Raw genomic sequence first — 18,709 nt, 5'->3', positions numbered from 1 at the left:
TCATTCCTCTTTCATTTCTACAAAACTAGTGATCGAAATAGAGTCCTTCAATCAGGACATTGGTTTTCCCACAAGTTCCTATTGGTCCTTGAAAGACCAGATACTATGGTGCAGGATGAGATAGAAATTTCACAAGGTAGTCTTACGGATTCATTTCTTTAACCCACTTTAGGTTGTCGGGGTGATCAAACGAAGCTGAAAAATCGATCCAATTGACTAAAATCGACTAAATCGACGTCGGTCGGTAGTTTTAAGTGATGAATCTATCGGTGTCAGTTTTGCGTGGATCCACTCTTCAATTATCAAAAGAACCAATCCACCAATTGATTTAAAAAAAGAAGAAGAGAAATCTTATCCTAATGCTCTAGGAGAGAGAGCTACAAAAGGAACGAGAGAAATGACATTCGAGAGAGGATTGAACGAAGAAAGAAAGACGGTGAGAGCATAGAGAATAAAAATGAGAGAGAGAAAGTGGGAGAAAGAAAAGAGAGGGAGAAATAGATTGAAAAGAAAAAAGGGCAAAAAAAAGTGGCTAATAATTAGTAGATAGCCACGTGGTTGGAAGTGTAAAATAGGAAAGGAAAAAGAGAAAATAGAATTGTTTAACATGATTCACGTGAATTCATTTTATCTATTTATTATTATTATATTTTTTTTACCTCTTTCCCTTGTCTACCAGCGTGGCTTTCTAGTAGTCATTCTTTATCCCATTTTCCAATTTTTCTCTTTTCTTCCCTCCCGCTGTCTAATAATTTTACGTCGAAAAGAAAATGATCTTTGTAATGATTTATAATACACATGTATTACTCAATATTTTGAGATATAACTCAATAATATTGAGACAGAACTCAACTTTGAAGCTCAATCTTTGTTTCGGAGATGGCGAAGCCATTGCTTGCTTTGATGTTTCTTCTCTACTTCGCTCTCCACGCCACCGATGATTCTTACGATCGTTCCGCCGATCATTCGATTCTCCCTCGCGGTTCGTCGGAGCAGAAGACCTTGTGCTCTCAACTCGTCGAACCTGCTGGCTATCCTTGCGAGGAGCATAAGGTACTGTGATGCTCTGTTCTCGCCGCTGCTTATTAGGAATTGTTTGTAAAATGAGACAGTATTAGTGTTCGCTCTGTTCCGAGTGGAGTGACTGGAAAGGATTTAGTCAACTAATTTGCTGCAATGCTTCTTGTTCGAGAGTTCTATCTTGTCCGTGATTGAATGGTTTGATTTGTTTCTCTGTCGAGTTTCTGGACAAACCGATCCATTTATATCGATCTTTGTGTTTATTAGCAATTCTGAGCTCTACGCATTTCTACTATATAACTCTTTTTCTTTTATGAATGCTATCCATTGTTGCAGAGTGGGCTGATGAATGAATTGTGCTTATAGTGGTATACTATACTTTAATTATATGGCTGTGCAGTACTGAGGGACGTGATTTTCTCATAAATTTCTTAGATTCAAACGAAGGATGGCTTTTTGTTGGGTCTTCAACGTGTATCTTCATACGATGGAGATTTGAAAGAAATACAAGGCCCTCCAATTTTGCTCCTCCATGGACTTTTAATGGTGAGCCTTCTTACAGTTTTGAAGTATTGTAACTGTATTTAAGGGGGGAGGAGGGAGAAATCACTAACTGCAAAGGGGGAACCACAGGAATTTAGGGAAGGGTGAGATTGGTGAACTTTGAGATCTTTTATGGATTTTCATTGAAGTTGTGGGAGAGCCAAGGGACTCTTCAATTTCTCCCTTCTTTGGCTGTATTCCTTTCTTAGAAGTAATTAAGTGTTTGTTGGTTCCACGGTTGCTTGTGATCGTAAATCCTCCGACCCCCAAGTTGATTGTACCAGTGTTTGTTTAGGGTGAGGCGGTCTCGAGTACCCAGCAGAAGGGAGCTTGACTGGAAGATCCACCCATCAAACACGGACGAAAGTCGACCTTAGTGATCCGACGCAATATAACCACTTAGATCTATGTTGCCACAATATTGTTCTATGGAAGCAAACGGGCAGTTAGAAGTTCGGCCCGATTTTCTTTTAATATCGTAGGGGATGTATTGACGTAGTGGGTGTGGCGCACTTAATAAAATAATAAATAAATATTATTTATAGTTATTTTGTATAAAAAATAGAATACAAGTATGGTAAATATTTGTAGAACTGTGCAAATAAAATTATATTAAATAATTAAAAGAATATAAAATATGCTTTAAAAAAATTTAGTAAACATAGTGGTTAAATAGAAAGATGTTAAAATATTTATACTTAAATTAAACAAAAATTAAATCATACTTTAACTACAATTTCTCAAAACGAAAAAGAAAAAAACTTCAAAACAGTGCAGGACATTTGGAAGTTTTGCCACCAGATGGCAATTTTATTGCTTGCGAGTCTAGCACTAACGCTTCTTTGACCGGGTTGGAAATGTAAAAAAGGAAAAAGAGAGAAAGATTTGAAGCTAGGAGGATGATTGAAGCGGATTTTCGATTCTCTCTGAGTTTTCTTCTTCTTCCATTCTTCTTCTCCGATTCTTCCTTGATTCTTCCGTTTCTCCAACTCATCCAAGGCTTGCAATGGAGAGTAGAAAATTGAGGGGTGGGGCTGTTCACATATGGGTTTTGTTCAATGGTTTGAGAAACTATTTCATTCGCTCGACCATCTTCCATAAGATCAAAGTGGAACTGGAAATTGACGAAGGAAGAAGAAGCAAAGACTGAGAAAGAACAGAATTTTTGGGCTATAATTGAAGAGGACTAAAGCAAAATTGAGGATCGAAGAAGGATCATCGAGTAAAAAGAATGGTATGACAACAAAAAAGCGAAGAAGGCGAGCGCCTTATTGAACCTGCTCGCCTTGACTATTTTTAAGGCGAGCGCCTTGGGTCGCCTTGAAAACAAGAGCTTTCAGCTCTATCGACATTAATAGCTGGGCATCTTGAGACATGGACTGTAAAATTTGAATTATTTTGTTTACTGGAATCACGCTCACAGTTAGTGGACATGGTTCGTACTACTAGCTATTTCTAACCTTTCACTGTCTAAGTTGATGCACATGCAGGCAGGCGATGCATGGTTTTTGAATTCTGCGGACCAATCTCTAGGCTTCATCCTTGCAGATAACGGATTTGATGTGTGGATAGGAAATGTGCGTGGAACACGGTGGAGTCATGGGCATATATCGTTATCGGAGCATGAGAAGGTATTAATATATTAGTGTGTTATAAAATGCCTAAGATGGGTAGGGTGTTAATTAGATGAAAAGAGAACATATTGATAGAAAACGTTTCTTCAGTGTGTTGTGGGTATTTCATGTATCTAGAAGTTTAATAATGATGCAAACATGCTGCTGCTCATATGTGCTCAATGCATCGAGGTAGAGAGTATCATGCAGTCGATCGTAAAGGTTCAAACAAATAGAGTGAGGTTTTATGGAGTTCAGCAGTTACATGGCATAGTATCTTAAATAGAATAGACCATTTGTTATATGCTATTTGTGTCCGTTTAGTAAAGCCTTTTCTGTCTCAAGTGGCTCCACTATGTTGTCTGTTGGATTACTGGTTCAAAAGTATATTATGTCAATCTTAAAAGTACTGTTAACATAAAGTTGCATATGTTAAGTTCCTGTTTATCTGTATTTGATTCTAGTATATTCTTATTGTAGAAATTTTGGAATTGGAGTTGGGAAGAGTTGGCTCTGTATGATCTCGCAGAAATGATTGACTACATAAATTCGTTAACAGACAGGAAAGTTTATGTTGTTGGGCATTCACAGGTCTCATATCTCTTCTCATACAGGATTCTGTCTGAAAACTTTCCTTCTTGCTCTTGTGTCATTTCCTGTCTTGTTTGCAGGGAACAATCATGTCCTTTGTTGCTCTTTCCCAACCAGACATAGCCAAGAAAGTTGAAGCAGCTGCTCTTCTAGGTCCTATATCGTACTTGGACCATATTACTGCTCCATTAGTACGTCTAATGGTTGACTTGCATCTTGATACGGTATTCCTTGCTTGTTATTGTTTGATTAGCATTATTAAATGATTATACAGCTTTTAGTAATAAGCTTATTCTCGTAGTTTTTCTCAGCAGATGATTCTTGCCATGGGATTTCATGAACTTAACTTTAAAAGGTTGTCATGATAATTTGATTTGTAATTGGTTGCATTTTTAGTTACAGCATTGTTTTGAAAACTGATGCCCATGTTTCTTTACACTACTCCAGTGATTGGGGAACAGACCTTTTAGATATGCTTTGCGATCAGCTCGTCAATTGCATCGATATTCTAAGTTTGATAACAGGTTATCTCCACAACTCTCTTCATCCACCCCCCACCCTCCTCCTTTCTTACTTTTTCTTTTCTTGCCATTGTGCACGGGACATTGTTGCCAGTATGCTTCCTGCTAATTGATCTTTCTTGTTTTCTTTTTCCTTTTTCTTTTCCAATACTAGAATTTGTAATTCAATATTGCTAATTTCTGTTAACTACTCTGATGCATGCTGACGTTTATCATTATTGAGTAATACTTATACATTCGTCTTCTTTTAGAACTGGAAGGACTAGGATGGAAATATTACTAATATTTACCAAGTGCATCATCCTTCATAGTCCATATGTTATTGCTACCAAAAAGCTTCTAGCAATTCTTCCTTTTTCCCTCAAAACTTTCTACATTTCTAGAGTTCGTAATGCAATTAACCGGCTAAATTCCATTTGTTACTTTTATTTATTTATAATTATTAATTTATTTTTTTTGTATTGGTGAGTGTTCAACTTAGACAATTCTATTTATTACTCTGATGTATATCTACATTTTAATCTATTGAACTGAACTTTCTATGATATATTGTATATCACTTTCAGGATACTTTTTTTTTTCACTTTCAGGATTTAAATGCCCAAGAATCGGAGAACTTCTATATTATTTTTTTGGATAGGAGGAAAACTTCTATATTATTGAGTACAAATTCTCTAATATTCATGATTACTAAGTTCTCTGCAAAACATTTCATCATTTTATGACTTGTAAATCAACTGTTACTATTTTGTCTTGGAAATACAGTGTTGAACATAGATGAGAGAAAATTAATAAATATATTCACATGGCAATGGCATAGAGCTATGAGAAATTGTACTGAGTTTTCAATACTCTTGTGGTATCATCAGTGTTCTTTGACATGTGCTTGGCGGAAAAATGGTCGTTGGGAGCAGACATTCTGTAGTTTAGGTGGAGTTTTTGAAGTTCTCGTGCCTATAAATCTTCATACAATGTTGTCCATAGCAAATAGGTTCCAACAAAAATAATACAACAAATTAAACAACCTGATAAAATCTATTACATCTGCATTGTAAGTAGATTACGCCATGTATGTCCCACCAAAGTCTGTATCATAGTTTTCATGATATCTTTCTGAAGCCTGCCTAATGATAAGATCGCATTTCACTAGACTCTAGCAACACAAGTAATTTAGAGCATTCTGTGCCTAGTGACAATCAAACGGACCCTAACATGAAGATAGATGGTGTTTATATACTTATAATGTCATGTTTCTTCTTGTTTTCAGAAGAAAATTGGGTAAAGCTAGAAAAGTAGGATCGATAATGAGTTGTTATTATTGGAATGAATGTCTTGAAATATTGCTTTATCTTTACAGGGAAGTATCAATTTTGAATGTTCAATCTATTCAAATGCTCTGAAACTTGAATTTCCTAACAACTGCATTCTTATAATGCTGCAGGGAAGAATTGTTACCTAAATGGCTCACGTTTTGATATCTTTTTTGAATACGAACCACATCCGACATCTGCAAAAAACCTGCGCCATCTTTTCCAGAGTACTTTCATGATCTTCTCTCAGCTTTATGTTCTATTATACTAGGACTGATGAATCTATAAATCCTTTACCTGCATTTAATGCATAGTCTAATATAAATCCTTGAACATCCAATTGTGTAACTTGGGCGTCATACATTTTTATTCTAGCAAGTGACTTTCCTTTCTCGCAAAGGAAACCAACTTTTAAGAAGTTACCAAGTCCAAAACTCCTTTAGGAGCATACAAAGACCACCCCGTTTATCAAGAAAATAGTAAAATTATGAAAAGCACCCTTGGTAAAAAACAAAGAAAATTGATCTTATTCAAAAGTTTTCCTAGAAACCTCCTAGAGATGCTAAAAAGCCCATCAAGTTTTCTTCAACAACCTCTTCCACAGGAAAAATGTCTAGTTTTCCTCTTCCATCGTTGCACTTTGAAACGATTACCCAAGCTCCCCATTAATACTAAAGTTCCTCTTCAACTAAAGTGTATTTACTACTTATATTTATACTGGAACCTTCAGAATTGTAGCCGAAAGTATCCTCAAAATCACACCGCTGTGATTTCCCGTTGAATCTAAAACCCCTTTACATAGAAATTGCATGCCAATAGTATCTTTGGAAATATATGACCCCTTCACTAAATTCTCCTGGGAGACCGTTTAAGCCAAGCTGGTTTAACCGCTTTCTTTTTCTCCAGTGATCCGCAAGGGAACTCTTTCCAGGTATGACTATGGATTGTTAAACAATCTGAGAGTGTATGGTCGTTCAAAGCCTCCTGCATTCGATCTCCGCCGTATTCCAAAGTCGTTGCCGCTGTGGATGGCATATGGTGGCAACGACGAGTTGTCAGATTGGACAGATCTGCAGCACACCATCAAGGAGTTGGATTCGGTACCAGAATTGGTTTACCTTGAGAATTATGGTCATGTAGACTTCATTTTGAGTGTGAGAGCCAAGGAAGATGTGTATGATCCTATGATCAAATTCATTAAATCCTTGGGGAAGTTCAGTAGTTTGTAAAGTGAATGATGGTCAATGTAAATTATGATAAAATGTAAATGGTGTTACCTCTGTATGTAAATTGTAGCAGATCCTTTTGGTCATGAATCTTCCTTTATAGGGGGTTATATGTTCTAACGTTGTGTATTAATCCCAAAACATCACACACAAAAAAAAAAAAAAAACTTTGATTTTTCGGATTGAACTTAAGGTTAAAGATAATAACCTTAATTAGTCAATTATAAATATATATATATATATATATATTATCTGAAGATTGTTGGTAATCCTTCACTATTTTACTTGGATGAAATTACTTTTATAGGTACTATTTTTTTTTCTTTAATCGTGTTGGGTATTTTTTGGCTGAGTTCGCGATTTTATCATTAAGTTGATTCATATATTACTTGGCTTGGTTTTCAGTGTTTTTTTTTTTTGGGTTTAATATTGTGTAATTTAGAAAATTTGGGGGGGAAAACCTTGACGAAAAAAAAAACGGTTACTTCCAAAATTTTTTAGTGACGCCAAATAAAAAATTCAAAATGACAAATAGACATTAAAATTATGCTTAAAGAATAATACTTCAAGCAACCATAATGCAAAATTTGATATGATTTTTTAAAAAGTAATGAGTTGTCAGTGAGAATTAAGATTTGAACCTCATCGATAGAAATTAAAGTATTTTCTTGAAGTTAAATCCCTATATTTTAAAGTATATGGTTGAAATTTTTGTGGTATGTTTTTAGTTATTTTTCTTCACTCATTTTAGGGTCATTTATTAGCATGTTTGTTAACCATTTGTGAAAGTTAGGGGTGAAATAATCCGAATCGACTCGAAAAACCGATTCGAATCAAATTGATTCAGGTCGATTTGATTTACATAAAATATGAATCGAAATGAAATCGAACCAAATCGAGCGATGTCCCCTTTCCAGCGAAGCCCCTCACCTCTGCCTGGATCACTGCACTTGGGTACAATCAAAGCACCCCACGTTTCTTGCCTTGGCTATATATCTTTGGAAAAAACTTTGTCTCTTTACTGGTGAGGAGCATTGTGAGTTTTGGGAAGAAGAGTCTCAACCAAATCTAAAAAAAAAGAATTAAAAGAGACTTGGGGAGATTTTGAAGAGATGTTATGAGTTTTATTAAAATAATAAAAAAAAAACAACCACAAACACTTGTAAGAGCAAGGTAAGGAGTACAATACTTCTCACCGTTGAGGAGGGAAGATTTTTCCTAGATATTCTACCTATAATATCAAAATGTACACATTCTTCGGTCCTTTTTAAGTTTTTGCTTTTCAAAATGGTTATCTGTTCCTGAACTAGAAGAAGAGAAGTTTTGCTGTGGATTGGAGGAGGTGGGTTTAGATGTGGTGGTTTAATGAAAAAAGAGAGGAAAAAAAACTAGGGTTGGATTAGAAGAAAGAATGAAGAAAGGAGAGCAGGAAAAAAAAAAAAAAAGAAGAAAAAAAAAAGCAAATTGTCGGGTCGGATCGATTCGGGCCAATTCGGTTTTCCTTGAAACCCGACTTGACCCAACACAATTATACTCCTAGTGAAAGTACATATGATTTGTATTTTCTTACTGTAGCAAAAATTGCTTACCGCAAGTGTACGGGTCAAGTTTTAATAAAGATGGTAAGTAATTACCAATATCGTCCACTGGATTGGTTTTCTAGTCACTCGAGTACTACGGATATTAATGTCCAATTTTATCTAGAGAAACAATCAGGAATTTCTTTTGACACACAAAAGATAAAATAACAAAGTGAATAAAAAGACTCTAAGAAAACTCTTATGGAGAACGGGTCCTAGGGAAATGATTTCACCAATTGAACCTACGAGCGGACAAATTAAACATGCCGCATTGAATATGCAATTAATATATAAGTCAAGAAATCAAGAATCATAAAAGTCTCTCCCGAGCACAATTAATTCTCCCACTTATTAAGAAACCAATATCCTTATCTAGTTTCATTAACAAGCAGGGCCTTAAGTCTTAATCTTTTAACAACTTCTAAGATAATTCTAAATCTCCCGATCTTAGAACTACCCCAGTCATGCATTTAGGTTCCAACCTAAACCACCTCTCCCGAGCATAAGATTCAGATTTAGCAACAATTAATCCATGATCAAGAGATTAAAAGCATTAAGCAAATAAATGCATAAATAGATTAAAAACAAATCAATCAAGACAAATGTTAATAAATCCAACGGCTACGTCAATCCCTAGAACAAGAAGATTAGCTACTCATGTTCACCAAAATACAATAAAATCCTACAAAGAATTTCATAATAAAACTAGAAAAGATAAGGGAAAGGAGAGAAACTAAAGTCGTAGTGTCGATTGACCGTCCCGACTCAATCTCCACGATCACGAGCCCTCGAAAATTATCTCCTCAGCCTTCTTGCCTCAAAACTCGAGCCCCTCCTCTCCAGAATCCTTTTTCACCTCTTTTAATCCCCCCAACGGCGCACTCATCTTTCTCTTTAAGTTAGGGCATCGCTACAGCGCCATGGCGCCGTCCCAGATTTGTGACGGACGTGCAAGTTCGTAGCGCTATGGCGCTACAATACAGCGCTGCAGCGCTGCTTCTTCGGGATTTTGCTATCAATTCTGACCTGTACGCGCGCCATGGCGCTAAAGGATGGCACTGCGGCGCTGTGTGGTTTCAATAAGCTCCTCTTTTTCGCTCTAGTTTCCCTTAAATGATCGCCTATGCTTCAATTCTTTCTAATAACTTGATCCTATAAAAAACATTAGTTATGCACGTAAATAAGCCACAAATGACCGAAAATTGTTAAATAATTTCTACCTGACTATCATGAAATGTGGTGCATAAAGTATACTATCACTTACCCAAAAAATATTGGTCCTTATTTCGCATACATGTGCAAAATCATTGAACTAAGATCTTATATGGTAAACATCTTATTTTCTCGAGTACAATAATGGAGGTAGTCAGGTAGGTAAGTATGATGGACCCGTTTAGTTATATTCACGTCCACTTGTTTTTTATTTTTAAAAATTAAATTTAGAAACACTCCTCCAAAAAAAAAAGTTTTGTTTCCAAAATTTAGACTCATCATTTAAATATGGGTTTTCAAGAAAATGTGAAAACAAACCAAATATTTTTCTCCATAATAAAAAGAAATACCACAAATAAGCAGTGAGAAATGAAACGTAGTTTTGAAAAATAGAAAACAAAAAACAAAATGGTTACCGAAACATGACCTAAACATATCCTTTCTTTAGTTTTTAAAAGCTAAAGTTGTATTCTTTTTCGTTCAACAAAATGCAGAGTTGGAGGATCGAATCTTCAATTTCAAATAAGATAATAAGTAATCTTTTCACTTAGTTGAGAATATTATAAAACAAAGATGAGAGCAAAAGTCCAAATTTACAATATGTCAAAAAAAATATATATATAGTGCTCACACTTCGTGAAAGTTCAAAAATAATCGTCGAACAATACTTAGGTGGTAACTATTTTTTTTTTTAAATAAAGATCCGTCACATTTTAGTGACGACCTCGGTCTAAGCCCAAGTCTTTCCTATAAATTTGACTTTTCTCATTTACAAATGCATTACATCAGCACTGATAAAAAAGAAGTGGGTTGGGTGGTTTTGTTGGACCCGGTTTCTCGAGAGGGAGCCGGGTTGTATTTTCCTAGCGGCCGGCCAGTGGCAGCAGAAAACGAATTCGAGTAAGGCTTCGTAGGGTCCACCAACTCATCATTCTAAAAAATATAATAATTAATTATTTAATTGAATATATTTTCATTATTTTTAAATATCAGGTGGATTGATGTATATCTTTGTCTTTTTGCTTTGGTGCACGTTAAAAAATCCACCCTTTTATGGTTGGCTTTTTCTTTTTTTTTTTAATTATTATTTTTTATTTTAGGAACTACAAGTTGGAATTGAATCATTGATCGAACTAAATGACAAAATACGTTTTTCAAAAGAATAAAAATACAGTAAAGAAGTTAAGTGTAGAAATAAAAATTTATCAAAAAATAACGTTAGTTTTTTGTTAAATGATTTTTAAAATTAGCAATAACTAAAATGGCAAAGTTAAAGAATTAAGCCATATTGTTTTATAATTATTTTAGTTAGTTTGTTTGGATGTTCAATAAATTATTCTACAAGACAAATTTATTATTATTTTTTCTTCTTTACCACGTTTTCTAATTCATTAACAACGTTTTTATATAACATAATACAAAAGAAAAAAAAATTAATTGTAATTTTCTTTGACAAAATTGTGGCTGCTGGGATTCGAGCCCAGGTCTCCACGGCCACAACGTGGAATTCTCACCACTAAACTACAGCCACCATTTGAAAATATTTTCACTTTATCGTATATTTCCTCTAAAACACGTTAGGTCAAAGATTCAATATCTCCTCCCTATATTTATTATATTTAAAAATAAAAACAAAATTACGTCACATACAAATCCAATGTGCAGGTAAGTTGTTTTCATAAAATATAATATTTAAATGTTTTTCGTATTTCCTATCAGCTATTAATTTTTAGAAAAAAAAAAATTTATTTTCTTCTTTATGTGCATTCACATTTTGTCCATGAGTAAAAAATCTAAATATTATTAGAAAAATAATGACAAAAAATAACATAATACACACAAAATAATAATAATTATTATAATTGTCATTTTCTTTGTCAAAATTGTGTAACTCAATCAGGCCTCTAAGGCCACACCATGGAATTCGTCACCACTAAACTACCGTCGCTATATTAAACTATTTTCGCCTCATTGTATATTCTCTAAAAAAACACATTATAAATTTAGTGGTAGGAGGTTCAATCTCCCATCCTGACATTTGTTGTACTTAAAAAGAAAAATAAAAACCCGTCACATACAAACTCAACGTGCGGGTAAGTTGTTTTTATAAAATAAAATATTTTAATTGTTTATTGTAATTTGTATCTTCCTATCAGCTATTTATTTTTAGAAAAAAAAAACATTTTTTTTTTCCTTGATGCATTCCTCTTCTGCCAATGAGTAAAAAATCTAAATATTATTTAAAAAAAAAAGTTAGGGCAGGTAGTGGGAGAAAATTGTAATTTTCTATGATGACGTGGATGGAGAAACTTGGGAAATCCCACCACCACCACAGAAACCGACAGATCGTTTTCTAATCTCGTCAGTGAAGTGTTTGAAATTTGTGTCGGAGGAGCCACCGTGAGCCACCGCTATCGCCGCCGCGTTCTTCCGGTGCAAAGCGTTGAGTCTCAACTCCGCCGCCTTGGGGCCCTCCATGGCTTCCCTGAGGCAGCTCTGGATCTCGTCTCGGGCGACGAGTCTGTCCTCTCCGGCGCCGCGCGACAGGCGGAGGCCGACTCCGAAGACGTCGACGAGAAACTTGGCGTTGGTTACCTGATCCCCCCACTGCGGAAACGCCACCACCGGCACGCCGGAGCTCATGGCCTCCACCGACGAGTTCCACCCGCAGTGCGTCACGAAACACCCCAGCGATGGGTGCCTTAGAACTCGCTCCTGCGGACTCCATTCAACCACCTTCCCTCTCTCTCCCAATTCCTCCAAAATCTGTTTTTGTAATCAAATCATCTTTCAATTTACCATTCAAACCATATATGGTGCACTAGAACTCTTATGTTTGTTATTAGATGTCTTACCAGTTTGATTGATTAATTTTTTATGGGATACTTAATGTTGATTAAAAAAAAAAACTTGACTCTGCTCGACAACAAAAATGAATTATCAATTCTTCAGGTAAGTCCTCAAATATGGTTATTTTTTAAAAATATTTGCTCACCCCATTCAAAAATCATTATTTAAAATAAAAAAATTTACCTTTTCATTTCTCTCTCCTAATCCTTGAATATTTAAAGATGGTGAAGATAAGATTGTTTCCGCCTAATAATAATCTATTTTTTTTATGTATAGCAAAGAACTATATATTTTCAGAGTGACGCCAAATTTTACATGTGCTTTTAAATTTTAGTAAATTGAAATAAAAGAAACTGCAAAACCTTTATTTTATGTATATTTATTTATTTATTTTGGACAAAGCAAGGGGAAAGATTCTTACTTTAATGTGATAGGAAAGCAATAAACTTTTAACTTACGTTTCAAAATCTTACCTCCAATGATTAAATTACTCAGTTGATGGGATTAAGAAATATAGTTTCAACTTACCGATTAAATTACTTTAATAGGTTAAAATATTAATATATATTCATGATCTCGGGTAGTTCATATCTAATATGAACTTACTTAAATTTTATATGATTAGATGAATTTAAATTTTTGAGTTAAGTAGCGTTAAATTACTTTAGTAGGTTAAAATATTAATATATATTCATGATTTCGGATAGTTCATAACATGAACTTACCTAAATTTTGTGTGATTAGATGAATTTAAATTTTTGAGTTAAGTAGCGTTTTACCTGGTCGGGAACCACGTGGCGGTGGAAGGGCTTGGGAGGTGGCTTCAACACCCACAAGAAAGGGAGCCCAGAATTGTTCAAGCCATGAGCAATTTCATCAACCTGTTGTTGCTTCAAATACACCACACTCCCAAACGAAACGTACACCACCGATCCCGGCGGCTTCGAATCCAGCCACTCCAAACACTCATCGGACTTCAAGCAATCTCCAGAGATCTTCTTCGTTTCAATCTCATGATCATCAGCGCATTCTTCGCCGCCCCACTTCATGAACAGCGGCCCCACCGTCCTGATCGGAAATATCCTCGACATGTCGTTCACGATCTCCACCTCCAGCTCCTCGAAGCTGTCGATCAATACGCAGAACGCCGTCGACAGATTCCGGAACTGCCCCAAAATGACCTTCCCGATGGCGCCGAAATTGTCCTCGTCCCCCGGGAGGAGGAAGCTCGGGATCTCGTCGTGCTTCAGCAGGGGCAAAAAGGGTAATTCGACGTCGATTTTGGGCTGGGTTTCCGACGGGAACGGCACGGCGCCGGTGAAGTGGTGGTAGTAAATGGAGAACACGGCGGCGGACTGGACCCAGAAGACGGCGCAGGAAATTCCGAGGTCGGCGGCGACGTCGCACACCCACGGGACGAAGGGGTTGCCGATCAGGCAGGAGACCGGGGGGAGGTTTTGGTTGGTTTGGTCTTTGAGGATTTTTTTGAGGGAGGCGGCGCCTAGGCGCTGGAGCTGGGGGAGATATTGTTCAAAGGTGAAGGAGGAGGATTGGGATGGGGACTCGGAGCGGCTGTCGTCGAAGAACTCGAAGCGGAGGAAGCCACAGCCGAGCGGGGTGGGGCGGCGGTGGTCGGAGGGGATGCTGCCGGCGGTGATCATGTCTTGGGCGAGGTGGGAGGTGGTGGAGAAGGTGACGAGGAGGCCGGCGGCAGCAGCGAGCTTTTTTCCGAGGCGGAGCATGGGGTTGATGTGGCCTTGGCCAGGGAAACTGACGAGGAAGACATGGGGGACATCAATTTGATGTTGAGAAGCCATTTGAGTTAATTTTGGGATTTTGGTTGGAAGGAAGAAGAAGAACCATAGCTGTTGGATGATTGATTGCAACTTTATAAATATTAAGAGTGAAAGGTGAAGTATAGACTTTTGTGATTTAGTAAGCTTATGTCATGTGTGATGTCTTTAAGAAAGGAAAAACACGTTTGTTTTTTTCCAGTATAATAGTAATTCAAACTCATTATATTTTAGTCGAAAATATGTACCTGAGTTATATTCATATGAATAGATTAAGAAATACTTATTTAAGTATCTGTTAAATATAATTGAACATAGACTAACAAGGAGTTATATTAATTAGTTTGACATGAACAAGAGAGATGAATTGACATTTTTATAGTGTTGGTATTTACCTAATATTAATATTAATAATTTTTAACTTATTTAGAAAAAATAAAATGTGGAGTATATTTATTACTTTAAATATTTGTTCGAATTTTTTTTATTTTATAATACTTTTAAAAATATCAATTTGGATATTAAAAGTTGATTGATATTTTTGTTGAGATTTTCATAAAATTAAAACTTCCACACATTTAAAATTTTGTGCTGGAGCTAAAAATACTACTAATAACATATTTTTGATGAGTTTATATTATTTGTATAATTGCAATTCTCATGGAGTGGGAGTGAGACGACCAAATATTTCAATCTCAAGGGTCAAAGAATATACCTAAACTAATTAATGTTAGTGTAAGAATCGTGGGACGGCGTGATTGCGTGAATTGTGCACTTCAAGTTCTAGGCGATTGGACGAGAGAAATCGATCAATAAGCAAAATTATAATGAAATTAAGTAATTAATTATCACCCAACTTTCAATAGTATTAAATTAGATCTTATCTTAGATTAGTATTGCAATTTTAACCTAGTATTACTGTTACAATATTTACTTTTTGTTTGACTTTCATATGAAGAAATGTGGAATATAAAATTATTTTCACGTGCACTCGAAGTTACAAAGGTACAAAATTGGCGAGAGATTTAGAGGATTCTTCGTACCTAATTTTAGGTATTGATTGGGTAAGACTTAATTTTTATTTAAATTAAGAAAAGAAAAGTTTTAGGAGTTTTTTTTTTTTTTTTTTTTTTGGTTAAAATGAGTGAGTGAATAAAAATTGATTTTCAATCTATAATGAAGTATAAAATGTAGAACAAAAGTTTATTCCCTTAAATCTTAATGTGGTTTTTGAGTATGGTGAGAAAGACTTATCAAAATTAAGACTGAAAAATAAAATTTTGTTCATGTCAAACAATATGGTGGAGAAACCAAAGACGATGAAGGCAACCGCCACATGAGACAAAGAAAATCCTAAATCAAATTGGAAAAGTAAAAAATAAGACGATGACATGTTTTCTTGTCCCTTGACAATGGCTTGGCCAAAAACCTTCTCCTCACAAATTTGAATATTACTTATTTAATTTTCCACTCCCTTTTTTTAATTGAACAAATATGAGTGTGACACCTCCTAACTTTAGATGTTACATAATTGTAGACATATATGAATTAAATTTACCTAATTTATCAGCTTAAAACGTTTAAGTTGAGTGGTGATTTATTCATTATTATCATAATATTAGAGTGAGATGTCATGGTGTTGAGATATCCATATATGAATTAAATTTACCCAACTTATTGGCATGCATTTTTTAATTGAGTAGTAGTTTATTCATTCTTAACATGATATTAGAAGAGTGATTATTGAGCTATGTTTAAATTTGACCAAATTTAAATGGTGTAGAAAAAGATTACAATGATAGATTATGATTATAGTTTTGTGTTTTTAAGTTCAATAAAGATGGGGTGCATGGATTCAACCTTTAAATCTTGTCATGCTCTTGAGATATGATTATAATTAATCAATATCTACCCTAAAATAGAGCACATGAGCTTAATTAGCTAAATGATAATCGACACTTGTCTCTCACCTCACCTCACTCGTGATAAAAAGAAAACATACTAATTGCTCCTCGGTCAATTTTTAAATTCATATATTTCCACTTTTTTAAAAAATCCGACATGTTCCATTACTTTCTAGAAAAACATATATTGAACTTTACCTTATTTGTATTTATTTTGTGGGTCCGTGATTTTAAAAAGTAAATTAATATGTTCAGAAAAGGAGGACAGATCCAGACTTGTAAACTTGAATAATCCCTCCAAAAAGGTATCACCTAAATAAATCTCTGTCAAATACAAAGGTCTGCAAGTGAGAAAAATTAATTGTAGATCTAAACGACTTGTACTAAACAAAATGAGAAAATTTAATTAGACATGTATGGGTAGGATTTATTCCACTTATAATATATACATACCTAAACATAGTTGTATTATTATTATTATTATTATTTTAATCAGAGTGAATTCTTCTAGTTTATCTACAGTTTTTTCGATTTTTAATCTAAGCTATGAAATTAACAAATCTAAACAAAGAGAGAGTACAAATCTAACTTGTAAACTTGAATCCCTCCAAAAAGGTATTACGTATGGATATGAAAGTCCTATTATTACAAATAAAATGTTGCCATGTTTGGTGATCACAGGAGTGACGTTTGAGTTTTCTTTTTCCATGTCATTTTCGACCCAATTTCGTGTACAAAACCAATTCTCCTACCTTCTCTTTCATTTTATTCAAATAAATTTACTATATAACAAAATGGAAATTTAACGACACAAACATTTTCTTTTATTTCATGTTTAAATTTTATTTACTCTTAAAATTATTCTATTTTGATTTTTAAATAACTTTCAAAATATCTTTTGTTTAGTTCTTTAAGTTTAACACAATAATTATTTTGGTCATTGATGTTAATTTTATTTTGATGAATGGATGTATTCTCAATCTCTCTATTTCCTATCTAATAGATTCTCCAACTTTTGTCTTTATGTCTAATTGATCTATTATCTATTAGATTCATTTTAAAGAATGAAATGACCTAAAAATTCATAGACAAAAATTAAGATTTATTTTTAATAATTCTCCCATTACAATATAGTCTAATTTTTTAATCTTTATTTAAAATAAACTATATATAATATACCATTATATACCTTCCCTCATATATAATTGAAACATTTTAAATTCTTTATCCTCGTTTTACCCGTTATGTGGAAGCTAATCGACCTACAGATGAAAAACCCTGAGATTAATTCATTAAACTCATTAACTATATTAATCAAAATTCATAAACGGCCACAAACTTTTAAAGAGACAATAATTCTAGTCCTCTGAAATCCTCTAAAATTTTCTAAAATCTCTAAATTTAAACATTATATTTGAAATATGTATAATAAAATATTTATCTTTAATAGTGTGGATTTATTTTCGAAAAAAAAAATATAAATTTATGACATTAGACATCTCAAAAACATTTTAAATATTAAGAAATCTACCAAATCATGCCTAGAGTAAATTTATTAAAAAAAATAGTACAACAAAAAATTCACACTATTAAACTATCAAAAACTAAAACTACCAAACCTTATCAAAGAACTATGACTTATTTTAAATCTATGTATTTATTTTTATAAATTTCCTGGTTTGTGTTTATGAAGCATATTTAAAAGAAAATTTAAAAATGTAGAATAAGTGATGAAATCTTAATTTAGATTTTACTAGAAAAGATGTTAATTATTAACCTAATTAAAATACAAAATAGTTATATTAATATAAAATAATAAAATCTTTATTGTAAAAAAAATCTTAAAAAGTAACCGTATTTGATCGACCTATTGTAAAAAAAAAAAAAAAAAATCTTAAAAAGTAACCGTATTTGATTCACCTATTTATTAATATAAAATAATAAAATCTCAAATTAAAATACTAAAAAAAGTAGGTATATTAGTGTGAATTAATAAAATAATTATTTAAAAAAAATCTTAGAACGGCATTCTACTTTCCGTTTGGTTGTGACAGATGCGTCTCTTGAAGAGACGCACTCATTAAAATCCACCCGGTTGCATCTCCTTAACAGACGCAACACCCTAAAATTCCAAATTATTCCGTATACACTCGTTTTTTCTCATTTATTTTAAATTTATCCACAAAATTTCAAAAAACCCGTGAGTTTGGTGTGTGGGTCGTGTTTAAAAAAAAAAAAAAAAAGAGAAGAGCTTTAATCCGTGTTTAAATTCGAGATTGGAACTTTGGTAAGTTTTCTAGAGATTAAGGAAGGAATCCCATGGAAATATGGAAACTCTTTGAGATGAAATTTTGTGGGTTTTTTCAAGTAAGAACTTTGTTATTGTGGTGAGTTATATCCCGAGTTTTCAAGAACTAAAACTTTGCTTTGTGCATGACTCGGGAGTTGGCTTTGATCAATTAGTTATCTAGAAGAAGGTCAGTTTATACTTCCCGATTTTGCCATAGAAATTCTGTAAAGAGAATTGTTTGGTAAGTAAGATTGTG

The 18,709-nt window shown here is 34.0% G+C and overlaps 2 protein-coding genes and 1 non-coding gene across 5 annotated transcripts; 1 reads left to right on the top strand and 2 right to left on the bottom strand.

Annotated features, from left to right (window-relative positions):
• Nucleotides 1-761: 761 nt before the first annotated feature.
• Nucleotides 762-6,910, top strand: LOC111017352 (triacylglycerol lipase 1). 3 transcript variants are annotated; one of them, XM_022293084.2, is made up of 9 exons: nucleotides 762-1,053; nucleotides 1,456-1,566; nucleotides 3,054-3,194; nucleotides 3,657-3,767; nucleotides 3,848-3,991; nucleotides 4,079-4,122; nucleotides 4,215-4,291; nucleotides 5,730-5,825; nucleotides 6,505-6,910. In XM_022293084.2, exons 1-9 carry the CDS (start codon nucleotides 880-882, stop codon nucleotides 6,825-6,827), a joined length of 1,221 nt encoding a protein of 406 aa, XP_022148776.1. In that variant the 5' UTR covers nucleotides 762-879; the 3' UTR covers nucleotides 6,828-6,910. The 3 variants fall into 3 exon arrangements, with proteins under 3 accessions (XP_022148776.1, XP_022148778.1, XP_022148777.1); XM_022293085.2 differs by having other exon boundaries at nucleotides 768-1,053; nucleotides 4,082-4,122; XM_022293086.2 differs by lacking the exon at nucleotides 1,456-1,566 and having other exon boundaries at nucleotides 766-1,053.
• A 4,165-nt stretch (nucleotides 6,911-11,075) lies between these two features.
• Nucleotides 11,076-11,147, bottom strand: TRNAH-GUG (transfer RNA histidin (anticodon GUG)). Its single transcript has one exon. It is a non-coding gene; the product is annotated as a tRNA-His (tRNA).
• Nucleotides 11,148-11,670: 523 nt separating this feature from the next.
• On the bottom strand, nucleotides 11,671-14,379 carry LOC111017304 (putative UDP-glucose glucosyltransferase). The gene is made up of 2 exons (XM_022293016.2): nucleotides 13,246-14,379; nucleotides 11,671-12,382 (listed from the first exon to the last, which is right to left on the bottom strand). The coding sequence occupies exons 1-2, from the start codon at nucleotides 14,281-14,283 to the stop codon at nucleotides 11,903-11,905; spliced, it is 1,518 nt and encodes a 505-aa protein (XP_022148708.2). The 5' UTR covers nucleotides 14,284-14,379; the 3' UTR covers nucleotides 11,671-11,902.
• Nucleotides 14,380-18,709: the final 4,330 nt, after the last annotated feature.

Source organism: Momordica charantia, assembly GCF_013281855.1.
Source record: "Momordica charantia cultivar OHB3-1 chromosome 4 unlocalized genomic scaffold, Mcharantia_2.0 BLBB01000004.1, whole genome shotgun sequence".
Classification (NCBI taxonomy): domain Eukaryota; kingdom Viridiplantae; phylum Streptophyta; class Magnoliopsida; order Cucurbitales; family Cucurbitaceae; genus Momordica; species Momordica charantia.
Note: the sequence above shows the minus strand (reverse complement) of the source record. Positions and strands in the feature narration are given on the sequence as shown.

Excerpts from the sequence above, each read along its gene's own strand:
- LOC111017352 (XM_022293084.2), top strand. The coding sequence starts at position 880 with ATGGCGAAGCCATTGCTTGCTTTGATGTTTCTTCTCTACTTCGCTCTC. Across the intron at positions 3,195-3,656 it reads CGTTATCGGAGCATGAGAAG|AAATTTTGGAATTGGAGTTG; the intron begins GTATTAATATAT and ends TTCTTATTGTAG. Across the intron at positions 3,768-3,847 it reads ATGTTGTTGGGCATTCACAG|GGAACAATCATGTCCTTTGT; the intron begins GTCTCATATCTC and ends TCTTGTTTGCAG.
- LOC111017304 (XM_022293016.2), bottom strand. The coding sequence starts at position 14,283 with ATGGCTTCTCAACATCAAATTGATGTCCCCCATGTCTTCCTCGTCAGT. Across the intron at positions 12,383-13,245 it reads GCCACGTGGTTCCCGACCAG|ATTTTGGAGGAATTGGGAGA; the intron begins GTAAAACGCTAC and ends TTACAAAAACAG.